Here is a 16,795-nt window from a genome sequence, read left to right as displayed (position 1 = left end):
TTTTTTGACCTTTTAATGTTTTCTACCCACGGGGAAAAAAATCTCAAAAACCTATTCATCTTAGGCAAATCTCAATACCAGGCAATATCCTAGGGTTTTCAGGGTTTAGACCCTTTAAATGACTTTAGGAGAGCAAACTACATTGTCTATAACTCCTGGATGATGAAAAAAAACTGTATAAATGTCAGCACTGGACCTAGGGTCTGGTCTGTAAGAGGAAGATGAATGCTAGAGAAGTGAAAACTGCTCATTCATCCAGTCATCTACCCACCCATCCATTCAATAAAACCATCCACCCATCCATTCTTCCTTCCATCCATTCAACAGATACTTCCTGGGCATCTCTACAAGAGCTTCTCAAGAAACCGGGCTTTGTCTCCTGGGCTGTGTCCTCTACAGGTCTAGCACAATAAGCACAAAGTACATGCTCAAAAACTTGTTGTGGTCAAAGACTTTGTTCTTGAACTTATGTCTCTAGGCTCTCAGAGTGGGCGAAATGACTCCTAAACTTTCTATTCCAATTGCCAAGATAAACGCGATAATCTTGCAAGAGCGTCCTCATAGCTAACCTATATTGCTCAGCTGCAGCTTAAGCTTAATTCCATCTTTCTGGCCTTTGAATGGAAGAGAAACCAGTCCGGACTGTGGAGTCCCTAAGAGAAAGAACGAACTTTACACTGTAAGACACAAGACTAATTACTTTATTAGGTGCATTCTATAAGTTGAAGAGGAGAATTTTTGGCAAATAAATAAATAAATAAATAATCAAACAGACTCTGGGGCCCGAGGAGCTCAGGAAAACGGAAGCGGAGTCTTTGCATAGTTCTAAATGAACAGGAGGTGGCAGCAGTAGGCAACGCGGATTCTCGGCGGAAATGCAGCACTTGCAAAAACCAGGGACAGAAGGCTTTGAGAAAGAGGAGAAGGTCAGAAGGTGACTAACTATTTCTTTTTCGTAGAGACCATGGTGTGGAACATTCGTCCTCTCTACCAGGGGCAGGATGCCGCGTCCTACATGATCTGCCTGGGCATCCCGTACCCTGTCATGCCCGCCTGGGAGGCTCCCTTGTTGCTGCCCATCTGCAGGCCTATTACGTTCTGTCCCTGGCGAAGCTGCTCCTCGGAAAAGCCTCTCCGATTCTGCTGGGCTTTCCTGGACAAGGAAAGTGAGAGGGAATAATGTCATTATGACAGTTTTCCAATCCTTTTCAAGATATGCAATTAGACAGGCTCTGCTGGGGGTCCCCAAATAGATCAGCAGGTCCTACCCTGAGCTGTGGTTATGAGCTATGGCCCTACTCTGAGCTATGGCCCTACCCTGAGCTATGGCCCTACCCTGCACTGTGGACCTACCCTGAGCCGTGGCCCTACTCTCAGCTATCTCTGGCCCTAGCCTGAGCTGTGGCCCTACCATGATGCATGAGCTCCCTATCTTTTAGAAGCCCAGGTGTTTTCCAGAATTCCAGCAAAGAGTAGGGCAGAATCAGTGGCTACCTCTCTGGGGAATTTACTCTCAGCTTTTCTTGTTTCTCTTTCTCCCCACTCTCCCTTCTTCCCCCACCACTTTAGGCCATCTCAGACTTCTAAGAAGAAGCCTGCTTCTTCTTACCCTTTCTCTCACAGCTACCTCAAGCCTTTGTGAAAATTAAAATTGGTTCTTCTTACAAAGCACATCATTAATCCCATTCCCCCTTTCCCTGTATAGGGCCAAGATGAATATACCCTTTTAGAGCCAAGGGACCTAAGAGTTAATGAGGGGAAATGTCGCACTCTAGATTAGAGGTCTGCAAACTTTGGTAAAGAGCCAGATAGTACATAATTGTGGTTGTGTAGCCACATGGGAACACGGTAGTTCACTAATAATACAGACACTAAAACCAGGGTTTCAAATGGCCAATATCTCAGAAGTTTTCAGGGCGAGTGTTCTTTAAAATGACAAGCTGGTAATTTTTTTTTTTTAATAACTGTCAAGGAGAAGAAAAGGGGATCATGGAAATGAATAATCAATTATTTGCCACAGGGCACTCTTCTACAACTAAATTACCCAGTTTAAGCTTCCTGCCTACCCTACCCCCTGAAAAAAAAAATCATTTTAAAAAAAGACCCTTTACTGAGAGATAACCATATAATTTGTCATCCGGACTAGGACGCTGTTGAGAGTGAAAGAGAGTTCTATTAATAGATACACTGGGACAACATAGATATTAACCATGACTGTTCCAGACAAACAGGACATATTTACCCTTTATTAAGTACACAAACAAAAAAGGAAGGAAGGAGGGAGGGAGGGAGGGAAGGAGAAAGGAAGAAAGGAAGGAAAGGAAGGAAGGAAGGAAGGGAGGGAGGGAGGGAAGCAGGCAGGCAGGCAAGAAAGCTCAGAGCTGGCTTAAGTCATAATAAAGCCAAGTTCAGACATGAAGCCACCTTCAAGAAAGGCCATCCAGTCCTGCTGAGCCTCAGGAGAAACAGAACCTGGGTGGAGCTGGGAGGTATCTGGTAGAAAAGGCCCAACCATTTCTGCTCTGGATAGGTTACTGGCCTGTACAGAAGCATCAGTCTTTCATTGCTTTGGGGAACTCAGTTGTGGAGACAGCAGTGCTTGGTCCTGGGGCTTTGCACATAAAGCCTCTGTAGAGTTCCAAGGCTTCAGACCCTCCCTCTGGTTAAAATCGCCTTGTGGTCCAGGGGGCAAGGAAGAGGCTTTTACCTGTGAAACCAGGATGGCTCTCCCCGATAGCAGCCATCATCCTTGGTGACTGCAACGCTGCCTAAAGCCATCAGGGTCCTCTGCACAGCTGCCATGTCCTTCCCTGGAAGCCAACAAAGAGATTAAAGCCAAGCACATGTCAGAGCCAAGGAATGCTGGAAGGATACGGCTGGACACCCAGGAGGGAAGTTCTGATAGAAGGCTGCAGGTGACCAGATTCAAGGGAGCAGTGCTATCAAACACCTCCCAAAGTGGCCCTAAGACAACCATACCCAAACTTCTCAGAAAGGAACAAAAAGTAACCTGGTTAATTATTCTCTATATGGTACATACCAGAGATACCAAGTTTCTAATCCGTTCATAGTTGCTGTATAAATAAAATCATCCATGTGCATCAAATTGAGTATTCACTTTGCTCTTTGGGCCAGAGGCCTGGCAAATGAAGAACAGCAAATCAACACAGAAAGCACTCAATGTGACACAAGTGATAGGGCCTTTATTTTGTGCCGCTTGAAAACAGCTAAATGGAGACAATGAACAACTGGCTTGTGTGTGACAGAGAGGAGACCAAGGGAGAGGGATGTGCAGTGTGGCCCCTCCACAGTGGGATGGGGAGCCCTGTTACCTAAGCAGCCCAGTGACCATTAACCCATGGAGAAAGCAACTGGGCCTTACAACTCAGCCTTTCCTCCCATTCTTTCTCCTTTCTTCTCTTCCAGTTGACTGACCTGTCCTAAACTGAGAAGATGCTACTGAGGGGGTGGCCTGCAATTTAGAATCAGACCAAAAGTCCATGCAAGGCACCAGTGTGGAATACAAAAGCTAAAAAGCATAGGGTTAAAAGGGAAGGCAGCATCTAACCTGGCGGGGAACTGTGAAAGTTAAGGGCAAGTATTAAGGCTCTCTTTAGACCTGGTGAACCGTCTGCAGTTTTTTGGCCCAGCTGCTGCAGCTCAGTCTCTGGGGAATACAGAATTACAGGGGAAAGGCAGATGGAAAGTGAGAATGGAGTATGAACTGTAATAAAATAAACAATTAAGGCCTTCAGAGGAAGTCCAGCTCAGGATCTTCATTTATTCGAAGAGGAGAGACAGAAAGCTGATCCTCTCTCCCCTCCACCCCCACCTCCCATATTAACCACAGGGTGATTGCCTGAATCCTGAGGCCCTGTGGGACTGGTTGGTGAATACAAGGATAAAATGCTGTCAATGGATAGTCCCCCAGACTCAAGGAATAACTGGGGTGGTGGAGAATGAAGTATTTCAGAAGCAGACAGAAGGGAGAAGGCATAAGGAATATTCAGAACTAAGAAGAAACACAGAAATTGTTGTTAGAATGACTCTTCCACAGGTGAAAGCATTTCTGTAATTGTCACCATATAATGGGACACTTTTTTAAAAATATAAATGTAGTAATGATATTCTGAAGGTTCCTTCTGTGAAGAGATAGGGAGAGGACTTGCTCTTAGGCAGTGAACTATTAAAGGGAACCTAGAGAAATAAATGAGCAAAGGAAGGCTTAGGTTAGGGTATATCACTCATCTCTACTCTTTACAAAGAGCACCCTGGATACTTGTTTCTGGTGGTTGGAAAGAGCTATTCTGATATGTCCAGGATCTGGGAAAATGTGGGGCCTGACATCCAGCAGATCACCCACAGACACTACCCTGGAGCAATGCATGAAGAAGCAAAGTTTTATTAAACTATAGAACTAGACTCCTTCAAAGTAGCTAGTTCATCCCTGGTATCCCTGCATCTAGAAAATTCCCAACACTTAGTTCCCTTTGTCCTTTCTGGGTTCATGTAGTAGTCTATATAACACTTCTTATATATAAGACTATATATAAGAACTTATGAGAACTAACACTTATATATAAGTGTTATATATAACATTTCTTATATAGACTACTACGTGAACCCAGAAAGGACAAAGGGAACTAAGTTGCCGGCTAAGATAAGATATCCAGGAGCCTAGAACTATCAACACAACTCCACCCTCATCCCAGGAGAGTGGAAAAGGAAGTGATTACACTTGAGAAAGAAGCCACTAGGGAAGCAGGCATTATTTGACAGGAAGAAATTGGAATTTTTTCCTTAAGAAACTTTCCAAAGTAAGATATTTGATATAAATTATAGGGTAGACACTGTATATGTCATCTCAACCTCGTGGAATTGGGATTATTCCTCCTCATGTTTGGATGAGAAAACTAATTCAAAGAGGTTAATTAACATGCCCAGAGTCACCCAATCAGTTAACAGAGCCCAGCTCTAGATCAGACCTGTCTGAATGCAAAGCCCTTGAACAATCCACCATGCCACTCTGCCATCTCCCATGGCACCCCATTGCAGGCTGGATGAGGAGCACATTCCTCAGTAGGAACCAGCGATCAGGGATGATCTGAAAGGGTCATGATGACTGTTTTGTGCCAAGCCAGAGGGGACACTGAGGGGAATAAAACTGGAGCACAGATTTCAGGCCCTGTAGAATCAAGGGCACCAACCTCAATGCCCATAAGTCTTTGAGTGTTTTCGTCTAGGTTTCTCCATGTCTTCATCCAAACAAGACTGAAACAAAGAAAAGCAGTTAGGGCCTCACTACTGATGTTCTGGCCAAGTGATATCATTTGGATGTTTTGTCCTCTCCAAATCTCATGTTGAAATGTGACCTCCAATGTGGGAGGTGGGCTTAGTAGGAGGTGTTTGGGTCGTGAGGGCAGATCCCTCATGAATGGCTTGGTGCTGACCTCATGATAATGAGTGAGTTCTTATGTATGAGTTCACACAAGATCTGGCTGTTTAAGAGCCTGGCACCTTTACCTTCTGTCTCTTGCTCCCTCTTTCACCATGTGACATACTGGCTCCCCTTCGCCTTCCACCATGATTGTAAGCTTCTTGAGGCCCTTGCCAGAAGCAGGTGCCAGCACCACACTTCCTGTACACTCTGCAGAACCGTGAGCTAAAATAAAACCTCTTTATGAATTACCCAGTCTCAAATATTCCTTTAAAGCAACAAAAATGGACTAGTACACTAAGTTAATGATTGCCAAAATTCTAAATAACATTATGACCAGAAATCTGCCTTCTGGAACCAGTTCACATCTAGCTCACTTTCTTGTTATGTTATTCTTGTTATGTTTCCTAATTCCAGCACTCTTGGACTGACAAGATGGGAAGAGGGCCTCTTTCCAGCCTTCCCTGTCTTGTTTTGCCAGTTCAGAAGCCTACATCAAGTACCATTGGATGAGAGTGGCACACAGGAATCAGGGCCACTTGTAGAAGCTGATTTCTGCAACTGGGGGTCAAAAATTTAAGTGCATAAAAAAGCGCTGAGGTTAAGGAAGCTCTGTGATGTGCACGAAGTATAAAACAACAAAAGGCTGGGCACAGTGGCTCACACCAGTAATTTCAACACTTTGGGAGGCTGAGGCAGGAAGACTGCTTGAGCCCAGGAGTTTCAGGCTGCAGTGACCTATGATTGCACCACTGCACTCCAGCCTGGGCAACAGAGGGAACCCCTGTCTCTAAATAACAATAAGATAAATGAAATAAATTTATAAACAAGAAAAGCACAACTAGTCGTATCACAACCAAGTGTCATATCTGCCTAATGACGAAGCCTTCAAAATTGTGCAAGTGTAAAAAATGGCCATACACAGCCTGCTTTCCCAAGCTTCTTGGATTATTTATGGGAGTTTGAGGGGGGGCATCTCTTTTAAAATATGCATTTTGAGGTCATTCTCCTGAGAGAATGATTTGGTAAATTCTGGGAGTCCATATTTTTAATAAGCTTCCCGGGTGATTCATATCTTCAGGCAAGTTTGAGAGTTATAGGTGTTGCCTGGTGATTTGCAAGCTAAACTGATCTTCAGGATTACCCAAGAATCTTAAATATTCAGATTCTGGGGCAGTCTCCTGGGATGATTGTGAGGCAGCCAGATGGACAAGCAGATACTACTCTAAAGCTTTGGTTTTCAATGTTTAAAAACATCCCCATGTCTGCCATGTGGTAAGTACTAAGTAATATTTGTTAAGCAATAACTCCTCTCTTCAGAGATATCCTCCACAAAGTCAAAAGTAAAAGCAATAATTAGAAAAGCTCTGTTCCAAGTTGGAAGTCAGCCCAGAGCCCTGCAGCTTGGAATGGCTTTGCTCCCTGACAGCCACCCTGGATGCTTTGGTAGATGGCTGGGGCTCCTCAAGTGAGCTTGAAAGCCACTGCTCCAGGCCATTCTTCCAAGAAAAGAAAAACATTCCTCAAAGAAGGATCAACTAAGTGTCGGGAATTTTCTGGATGGAGGGATAGCAAAAATGAGATAGAGTCTGGTTATCTAAGAGCTGGTGGAATCTGAAAAGCATACATACTGTATGATTCCTACTTTATGAGATACTAGAAAAGGCAAAACTCTTGAGACAGTAAAAAGATCAGTGGTTGCCAGGGTTGAGGGTGGGAGGGATGAAAAGGCAAAGCACAGAAGCTTTTTAGGGCAGTACTTGATATGATACCGCAATGATGAATATGCGTCATTATACATTTGCCCAAATGCATAGAATGTATAACAGCAAGAGTGAACCTAATGTAAACTATGTATTTTGGATGATAATGATGTGCCAATGTAGGCTGATTACTTGCAATATGTGCTCCTTTCGTAGGGGATGTTGATAATGGGGAAGGCTGTGCATTTGTGGGGAGAGAGGGCATATGGAAAATATCTGTACCTTCCTCTCAATTTTGCTGTGACCCTAAAACTCCTTGAAAATATTAGTCTTAAACAAAAAAGGAGCTGATGGTATGGTAGCTTTCTCTGTCTCACCTGGCAAGCGTTTTCAGCAAGAGTCTCACCTAGCAACTGACAGCTTTACTTGACAATACAGAGCTCCCTATTTCCTACATTGTCACAAAGTAATGTTATCCAAAGTGTGATCCTGTACCCCATATTACTAAGTTATAACTCCTGGGGAGTAGGACTGGAGGTTCTGCATTGTAAGGCCCCAACCAAGGAATTCTTAATGCTATAAAGATACTTTAACAAGGATTTTGTTCCATTAAATTCTTTATTACTTCCAAGGTATCTTATGTATGTCTATGAAAATAAAAAGTAAATGAAAAGGATAAAGGCAAAGAAAAAAGGTAAAAGAGAAGTCATTTGGGTGTGTCAACTTGGATTGGACAGTCTCTACTTTCTATTTCTACTTTTAATACAAAAAATCAGTCTTGCAGTCAAAGTTCTTTGTCTCAGAGCTATTATACTTCTGTTATATATCAGTCTTGACTCAGCCTTGTAACTCTTAGAATACTGGATTTTTCCATCTTTCTTGGACTTACAGAGAAAGTAAGCAGTAGTGTATGAAACCATGTCTTATTTCCCTGAATAATAACTTTGGCCTAGCTTCCAATTCTCCACTGAAGGTAGACCAAAATATTGCAACAGTCAAGGGAGAAATATCAGGGGTGAGGTTGGGTTTGCTCTGTGGATTTTGTAAATGTTTGTTGCTTGCCTCCCTGACTCCCACTGCTCTGGGTGGTGCTCTTAAAGTGGGGTTCCCTGACCAGCAGAATCAATATGGTCTGTGAATTGGTAAGAAATACAAATTCTTGGCCTCACCTCAGACATATTACCTCAGAAACTCTGCTGTTGGGGCTTAGCAGTCTGTGCTTTAACAAGTCTACCTAGTGATTCCGGTGCATGCTAGCATTAGAGAGCCATTGCTAAAGGAAAGACCCACCAAATACAATCGTCAGCAGCCACTTGAAATAAATGCAGTGACGGCTGCTCTGATAGAAAATGAGGCTTCCAGGCCGGGCGCGGTGGCTCACACCTGTAATCCCAGCACTTTGGGAGGCCGAGGTGGGCGGATCACGAAGTCAGGAGATCAAGACCATCCTGGCTAACACAGTGAAACCTCTTCTCTACTAAAAATAAAAAAAAATTAGCCGGGTGTGGTGGCAGGTACCTGTAAGTCCCAGCTACTCGGGAGGCTCAGGCAGGAGAATGCCGTGAACCTGGGAGGCGGAGCTTGCAGTGAGCCGAGATCAGGCCACTGCACTCCAGCCTGGGCGACAGAGCAAGACTCCATCTCAAAAAAAAAAAAAAAGGCTTCGAGCAGCAGACACTTGTGATGTCTCAAGTCATTACAGGTACTTTACTTACAATATCCCAAGAGATCTCTCATGCTGTGTGAAATATCTCTTCACTCTTGCTGTTGAGGAATGACACATAAAGTGACGCCTTCCCAGAGAATATATTTGAACCTCCAGCCCCTTCCAATGTAAACCATACCTCCCTAACTCCCAGTCATCAAGAGAGGGGAACAGGCATGACATCACCATGTGTTCAGGATCCTTACCAGTAGAATTACTAAGAAGAGCCATGAGACTGATTGATCTGTGAGTCTTGCCTGCTCTGACATTCTAGAATTTTATACGTTTAATGCACATCAAGTGGTTATACAAATGAACCAAAAAGATCAGTTGCTGAATGACTAATAGTGTGGGGGGGAAAGCCAACATTTATTAGGTGTCTGGTAGCCAGGCACTGTGCTAGCTTCTTTACATAGTTAATCCTTACAAAAATTCTACAAAAGAGAGGCATTAGAACTGTTTACCGAGAAGGGAACTGAGGCTCTGAGAAACTAAGCAATTTAAACAAGGTCACACAGTTAGTATGTAGCAAAAGAGATTTCAACCCATCTACCTGACTCCAAAACTCATGCTCTTTCCAGCGTAGTGGGGTCTTCTGTGTTTGGAATTAGTAAAGCAATAAATTATGGGGAAAGACATCAAGAGGGTAATGATCACAAAGTGGAAAAAAATGTCAATAAAGTGATGCCTAAAGCCTAGTCGTTCGTATTAGAGAATAGCTGATGAGGTAAAGGCTCCGCAGCTGTCAGAGAGGGCAAAGGTCATTCAGGCAACCTCCCCCGCCCCCCCCCAACACCAGCTCCTGTATGTGGCCACTAAGTCCATTTGTTCTAAGACAGAGTGAGTGTCTTTCCAGACTTACTTTTCCCTCCCTTATTTTCTGTTAATCTTAGAAAAGACAAGCCAATGACAATAATAATTTCTACATCACCAACTTTTATTATCCTCTACTATCGTCATGAACCATGCTAAACACTTCTAATGAACTATCTTGTTTACTTTCCATATCAACCCTGTGAAATACATATGATTATCCCCACTTTACAACTGAGAAAATCGAGGCTTAGAGAAGTTAATTGATAAGTGGTAGAGCACAGGTTTGGCCAGGCAGTCTAATTTCTGACTCAGGAGCCTTTACTCTCCTGTAATACTTTCCAGGATAAGCTTGTATTGCAGTCTTTCTGTCCTGATACTACACCAGCACACTCACTTGCTCTAATATGTTCTCTCTCTCTCTTACACACACCCCCCGCCCCCCACCTTTCTTGTTCTGCGTTTTCTTCCTTTCCCACTTTCTGTCCACAGAAAAGATGCGGAAGTCTTACCTGCAGAGTACTTTCTTCTGAATCATAGACAGCTGAGATGGCCCCACCCCTGCCCTTTCCAGGGCACCCATGGCAAATCCAAAAGTAATCTGCCAGGCCATTCACCTTCTGTTATCCAAGAGAAGACTTCCCAGGCCCCTTCCATTCCTCTAAGCCACCCTACTTCTTCTCCATCACTGAAAGCAAGTGGTCACCCCAGCTCCCTGCTAGGGGGACTTCGGTAGCTTTGTCTATAATGTCCCTGTGATTGTGTTGTTTTTCTGGACCATTTAGCTTTGGGTTTCATTTTAAAGCCTTGAATCTTGTATTCCAATTACCCTGCAGTCTATCTGAAGTATTTCACCTGGGGGGATTAAGGATAGTGGTACATCTGGGGCCTCAGCCTATAGAAGTGATTGAAGCCTAAACAAGAAGGCATTTGGCAAGCCTGGGCTCCTCCAGACTTATGGGTTTGCAACATCCAGGCAGCCTGAAGAGTCAGAGGGCAGCTGTGGGCAAGCAGAGCCCTACTTGGGAGAAGACACTGAGTAGGGGAGATGGGAGAGTGAGAGCTGTTGGGCATGAAATACTTGCAGAGGAGGAAAAGAAGCTCCTAGGCAAGGAGGGCTGGAGCCACAGTGGCCACAGACACCACATCCAAGGTGCAGGGAATCCAGAATTAATGTAAGTTGATATGTGAGGACAGCATCAAAACCACAGTCAAGGTAGAGAGTAGTAGGGAGAATGTGGCACTAAGCTAAGCAAACAGCTAGTCTAATAGCTGTGTGCACAAACATGTACCCCTCACATGCACATAGACGCATAACACGTGCCAACCCCGCCCCGCAGCATTCCTTTGATTTCAGCTTTCTTATGCCAAAACACATGAGCAACAACCAGTTCTTGCAGAAAGGACCCCAGCCTCACTTGCTCAGTCTGCTCTGCAGTACTGTCAGCCTTCCCCTCCCTCTCCCTGCTTCTCTGCTCAAAGCGACCCACTTTTGTACCTCCTGCCCTGTTGTATGGTGACCAGCATTGGCCTAAGCTTCAGACAGTGATCCTGGGGAATATCAGATATCCCCTCCAACCTATAATAAATCTCCCTGGACTTTGGTCCTCAGTTGCCATTCCATAGAGTCAGCCACCAGACCCTGGGGCCTCTTGGGGCCATTTGGAAACTCTGAAGCACCTGCTTTCCTATTGACAGCTCTCCTGTTCATCCCTACCTACTGCATGACCTACCTACAGTTCTTCCTGCTACCTGTCAGTCCAGGTGCCCTTGGAGTGGACCTCCTTCCTTATTTCCTTTAAAGCCCCATTTTTCTACCCTAGGGCTGGGACTCTTAGTATCTGTCTTGTTGCCCTGGAGCTGACTGGTCCACGGCCCTGGCTCAGGCAACCACACTCATCCCTCCGGGCCTCCCTCTTTCCTTAGAGGAGTCTAACACACGGGTCTGGGGCAGGTGGTATATACCTCCTCCGACTCTGTACATCAGGGACTATTTCTCCCTACACTCCTCCACACTTGCTGTGAGCACCTCTGACGAGTAAAGTTTACCTTTGTGTTCTTTGTAAAAAGGGGAGAGACAAGTAAAGCATCCTCAGTAGCATGAAGACAGGAAAGCTCTCAGAATCCTCACCTCCCACAGACCTCCTGGCTTCTTCCTCCTCCCACATACTTCCTGCACTTTGTGGGGTGGGGGGGGACTCACCCGGGTCCCTTCCATTCACACTGACTCTCCTATCCTTCTGTCCTACACAGTTCTGAGTCATCTTCCTCCTCCTCACCTCCTCCCCCACCTCCTCTTCATCCTCATCACCTAGTCACCATTATGATTCAACAGCACACTCACGGTGTAGGTGAAGGAAACTAAGCCTCCTGGCTCAAGAATGGGTTGGCAGACTAGTTAAGGCTCTATTCTTTGCTGTCAGAGAGCCCAGGTTTGAATTCTGGCTCTGCTATCTCATGGACACAAGAAACCATGTGCAAGCTTCAGTTTCATCATCTTTGAAATGGGAAAATTAAAAAAACATTTACCTCATGGGATTGTTAGCAGAACTGACTGACATTATGCAATAAAGCACTTGTACAATGCCTTGTGCATAGGAAAACATCAATAAGCAGTAGCTATGTAGCTATCTGTATTAGCTAGAAAAAAATCATCATAGTTTTGATCTAGGAAGCAAGGATCAAATCTCAACTGTGAAATTACATGAGAATTTGGAGGCTCAACAGCAAGACCCATAGCCTGGCCTGGCCTGCGGTTTTGAATATCTGAGTTTCTAAATAATGGCAAACCACAAGGTAAACTTATTAGCATCTTAGGATTTTAACCACTTACCTATGAGGGAAACATGCAATGCCAGCTCTTTGCATGACGCCGAGGATTAAGGAGGCAATTGTTTCTTTATAAATCATAGTGTGGTGAGTAGTAGAATGGTCCTCTGCTAGAAATCTATTTCAACCATCATCTGAACACCCTTTAAAATACCATGTCTGTCCATCAGGGGAAAGCTACCCCATTCTCACTGTCAGCAGAGCCATTTGGGTCACTGCCCTGGGGATCCCGTTGGTTGGGCCACTAATGACAGCCAGTGACAAAGAGCATGTGAGAGCAGAGTCAATCTGACAGTCCTGCTCTGACTAGTTGGTATCTCTTGGTGCCTCAGGCAGGCCTAGTGGAGAAGGAACACAGTCACATGGTTGGGTATACACATTTTCGCTAAAGGGGACATTAACGACACCATGACCATAGGTCCCAAATTCTCTGGCAGTGTCTCCATTCACATCATTTCCCCTAGTAATGGCAGATCATTAAATACATTCAGGAGTGTGATTTGATTTTTATGCTTTTGTAAGATTTCCTCACCAAGTCAATTCACAAATGTGAAGGAAACAAGCACTTGTCACACTGTGAGCAGAATGCATATCCGGAAGGCATAGTCACCAAGCTCCCAGATAAAGGTTTAACAAAAGCTTGGAGTGCTATCTATTTCTCAGATTGACAAAATAGCCCCAGATGGTTTTGTCTATAAGCTGCAGTTGAGCAAGAAGCACACTGGCCCCCTGCCTCCCTTCTCTGGTAGCTGTGATTTGTTATGGGAGAGGTAAGAGGAATAAAAGGCAGTATGTCACCTTTAGCTTCCTCTAGCTTGAGGCTTCTGTTTACATTAGTTGCTGAGATCCCCTCTGTGTCCTCAGGGTGTGTGTTCCATTAAAAGAGGGTACCTCCTTTTAATAGAACATAACAATGGGGAAGGCAAACAGTGCCCCCAGGATAACAGCTGAGAGCATCTTACGCACATCAATCGGCACAGGGAAGAACACTGTGAGCAGTTTTTACAAGGAGATGGGGCAAAGGAGAGAAGAAAAGAACGATCCCAAAGGCCAGAGGGCTGTTTACCTTCCCATAGATCCACCGTCTGAAAGATGTCAGTGGTTCTGACACCATAGGTCTCCGCAGCTTTTAGGAACTGGGAGATTTGCTCCATCTGCTTAAAAGCCATCTTTGACTCTGAGATCTTGGGTATGGGCTCTTGTCCTGGTGGGTATAAACTATTTATCAGCTTGCACAGGACCTGAAGAGGGAGGGGAGAGACAGAATCAATGTTTCCCTTCGTATTTACAGGTCAAGAATGAGAAGTGAATCCTGCTCACATGGGACACTGCTCATCCAGTTTGGGCAGGAGCAAGTCATGGGCCCCAGGAAGGCATGGGCTCTGGGCTGTGTAGCCAGGCTCCTATACTAAGCCCCAAAGGCCCAGATGACCCCATTCCTAGTGCTGCTCCTTACCACAGAGATTCCTGTAGCCTGGGAGCGCCATTCCCTCCCTGTTCCTCCCTTCCTTTTTCTGGATGAGGGAAAGAATGTTTACAGATAGGGAATGACGTGACGTGATGAGGACGTGATTCTAGACTTTCAAAGGAGGAATGACTTAGTGGCTCCTGAGGTTGGCAGAGCTCAAATGATAGAGTCTAATATTATTTCTTCTATCAAAAGGCAAATAAGCAGGCTTCAATTTACTCATCCCATATATTTTAACATTGTGTAAAAGAAGTGAATGTGGTACCTTTTTCTCAGATATATATATAACCCAAGCTCTGGGCAACCCAGCAGAAGCATTGGATAGCAGTTATGTAACAGTAAATCACAGACTGCAGGAAAGGATGGGCTTGTTTGAATCACAGAGCCTGCGGCCCTCAAACCCTCAAACACACACAAGCATTTGGTCAGAAAGGCAGTTAACAAATAAGGACTCCTTTCAGTTTCATGAGAACCCATCCACTCAATAAACAGACACTGAACACTTCCAGGGTGCATGGCTCCCACAAGAATGTGAAGGTGGCTAGTCCCCCTCCTCCCTCCTTTGTTTCACTGTGTAACCAACACGATCCCCTAGGGAAAGAAATGGCCCCAGAAGAGCTGATGCACCAGGAAGGCTGGGGAAATTACAAGGACATACTTATCTCTATTCTCATTAGAAAAATCAAAAGGGCTTCGAATTTGCCAACTCAGAAGGGAGATGTAATGCTAGGGTGAGTGGAGAACCCCCAAGTTAGGTAGGGAATAGTGCATGGAGCCCAAATCTTCCAACCCTGAAGAAATAAAGGCATTCTCATCCCCTCCCGGTGAGACACAGAGCTTGGCAACAGCAGCTCTTCCCGCAGCCTTACGTTAAAAGAAAGGGCCCTGGAGGGTTTCCCTGCCCACCGCCCCAGCAACCGAGATCGCTGCCGGCCTTACCGTCCCGTCCATTAACCATTTCTGAAAATGGGCCCTGCCGGGGGGCGGGTGCTCTATGTCCTCGGCGCACTGCAGGATGATCCAGTCCACCAGCTTGTTCTCCAGGTCCGCATCATACTTCTGCTCGATCTTCTCCTGCACCTCTCGGCTTAAGCCATAGCTCGGGCCCCTGTTAGCCATCTCTGGAAAGAAGAGAGGACACGCGCGGCATCCACACAATAGCAGCAGCAGCAGCCTCCGGCTCCCTGCAGACGGGGCTGGGATATGGCTGGGCAGCCTGGCCCAGCAGCAGCAAAGCGGGCAGAAAGCCGGGCGTGGTTTAAATCAAGGAGCCAATGAAGCCAATGGGGTTTCACCTACAAACGGGAAAGAAAAGCACAGCTACCCGCCAGTAACTCTAGAATAAAGCTCCGGCCGGTCCAGGGGGGCTGGAATCCCCCTCCCGATCCCGCCTATCAATGAGACGAGATGATATAACACGGACTCACAATCAAGTCTGAACCCCCAGGCAGCAAGGGGGATGGGTGGCGGACGTTTCCTCCCCCTTCTCAGTAGCACTTTGCAAAGGCAGAAACCATGAGATCGGGAAGAGCAGGTAATTAGCAGGCAGGGAGGAAGCCTCCTTTCATGTTGAATTGCAGCCGCTGCTGCCTCGCGCCTGGAAGAATGGCACATTGATTTGATTTTCTCATGGCTGAGGGGGCTCAACCAGGGCCGTTGCTAAGAGCCCTCCAAAAAGCCAGCCCTCTCCCGTGTCAATCAAGCCCGCCTGCCTCCCTCCCGCTGAGAGCCTCTTTCTCATCTGCACAATTCTTTCCCTCTTCTGGGGAGACAGCCGATTGTCTACGAGGCCAGCAGCTGCACAAGGGGATGAGGGCCTGTGGGAGGGTCCGTTCTACCAACTGTCCATCTGTCGGGAATAGCCAAGCCACTTTCCCCCTGCCCTGAGGTAACAACTGTCTGGCAGGACAGGAGGGGAGGGACTGAGAGCTGCTATCATTTACTTGTTCAGCTGCCAGCCCAACTTCACCCAGAAACTTCCATCCTGAAACTGTTGTGCCTCAGTTTGACTTATTCAAGGGAGGTATTTTTTTCATGCTACTCTTAACCGAAAGACACTAAGAACAAGTTTTATAAATTATTATTATAATTCTTACTATATATTTTTAGACAGAGTCTCGCTCTGTTGCCCAGGCTGGAGTGCAGTGGCACAATCTCGGCTGGCTGCAACCTCTGCCTCCTGGGTTCAAGCGATTCTCCTGCCTCAGCCTCCCAGGTAGCTAGGATTACAGGTGTGTGCCACCAGCCCTGGCTAATTTTTGTATTTTTAGTGGAGATGGGGTTTTTCCACGTTGGTCAGGCTGGTCTTGAACTCCTGACCTCGGGTGATCTGATTGCCTCAGCCTCCCAAAGTTCTGGGATTACAGGCATGAGCCACCGCGCCCGGCAAGTTTTATAAATTAAACAAAACTCAATGACTAAGAACTCTTAGAGTGAAAGGTTTTGATAGAATGTAAAGACTTCATCTGAAGTAAGGACCGTGAAGGCACAACTGACATATTGTCAGAAGTAACTGAATATTTCTCATGGGCAAACAAGCACTCAGGAGAAACCATTAGATCTAAGTTGGCCCCAAATTTTTATAACAGCTAAAGGGCTTGGCAGTTTGTCCTCCTAGACTGTAAGCCATTTGTGGGTAAAGATTGAGTCTCATTGGTGTTGTGTAATTCTCTGGGTGTTTTTCATGAGAAAAATTCCACATTTTTTTTGTTTGGTTCATTTCTTCATTCAACAGATATTTACTGAGTGTGTATGCCAACTACTGGACTGAGGAGGAATAAAATACAATTCTTGCATCGAAAACAGATTGATAAATTGACTCAAGCATATTAAATAAAGCA

General features: G+C 45.4%; 1 protein-coding gene across 2 annotated transcripts; it reads right to left on the bottom strand.

The window, feature by feature from the left end:
- Positions 1-680: 680 nt before the first annotated feature.
- Positions 681-15,639, bottom strand: TAGLN3 (transgelin 3). Of its 2 annotated transcripts, XM_004036046.4 has the most exons (5): positions 15,383-15,639; positions 14,895-15,250; positions 13,554-13,728; positions 2,708-2,810; positions 681-1,153 (listed from the first exon to the last, which is right to left on the bottom strand). In XM_004036046.4, the coding sequence occupies exons 2-5, from the start codon at positions 15,072-15,074 to the stop codon at positions 1,012-1,014; spliced, it is 600 nt and encodes a 199-aa protein (XP_004036094.1). In that variant the 5' UTR covers positions 15,075-15,250; positions 15,383-15,639; the 3' UTR covers positions 681-1,011. The 2 variants fall into 2 exon arrangements, with proteins under 2 accessions (XP_004036094.1, XP_063560091.1); XM_063704021.1 differs by having other exon boundaries at positions 14,895-15,639.
- Positions 15,640-16,795: the final 1,156 nt, after the last annotated feature.

The sequence above is a fragment of the Gorilla gorilla genome, chromosome 2 (genome assembly GCF_029281585.2).
Source record: "Gorilla gorilla gorilla isolate KB3781 chromosome 2, NHGRI_mGorGor1-v2.1_pri, whole genome shotgun sequence".
Taxonomy (NCBI): domain Eukaryota; kingdom Metazoa; phylum Chordata; class Mammalia; order Primates; family Hominidae; genus Gorilla; species Gorilla gorilla.
The sequence above is the reverse complement of the archived record's forward strand: the minus strand, read 5'-3'. Positions and strand labels throughout refer to the sequence as shown.

What these genes read in the sequence shown, in the direction of transcription:
- TAGLN3 (XM_063704021.1), bottom strand. Translation starts at nt 15,074, where the DNA reads ATGGCTAACAGGGGCCCGAGCTATGGCTTAAGCCGAGAGGTGCAGGAG. An exon ending in AATGGTTAATGGACGGGACG is followed by an intron (nt 13,729 to 14,894) that starts GTAAGGCCGGCA and finishes CTCCCTCTTCAG; the next exon opens with GTCCTGTGCAAGCTGATAAA. An exon ending in GACGGTGGATCTATGGGAAG is followed by an intron (nt 2,811 to 13,553) that starts GTAAACAGCCCT and finishes GTTGGCTTCCAG; the next exon opens with GGAAGGACATGGCAGCTGTG.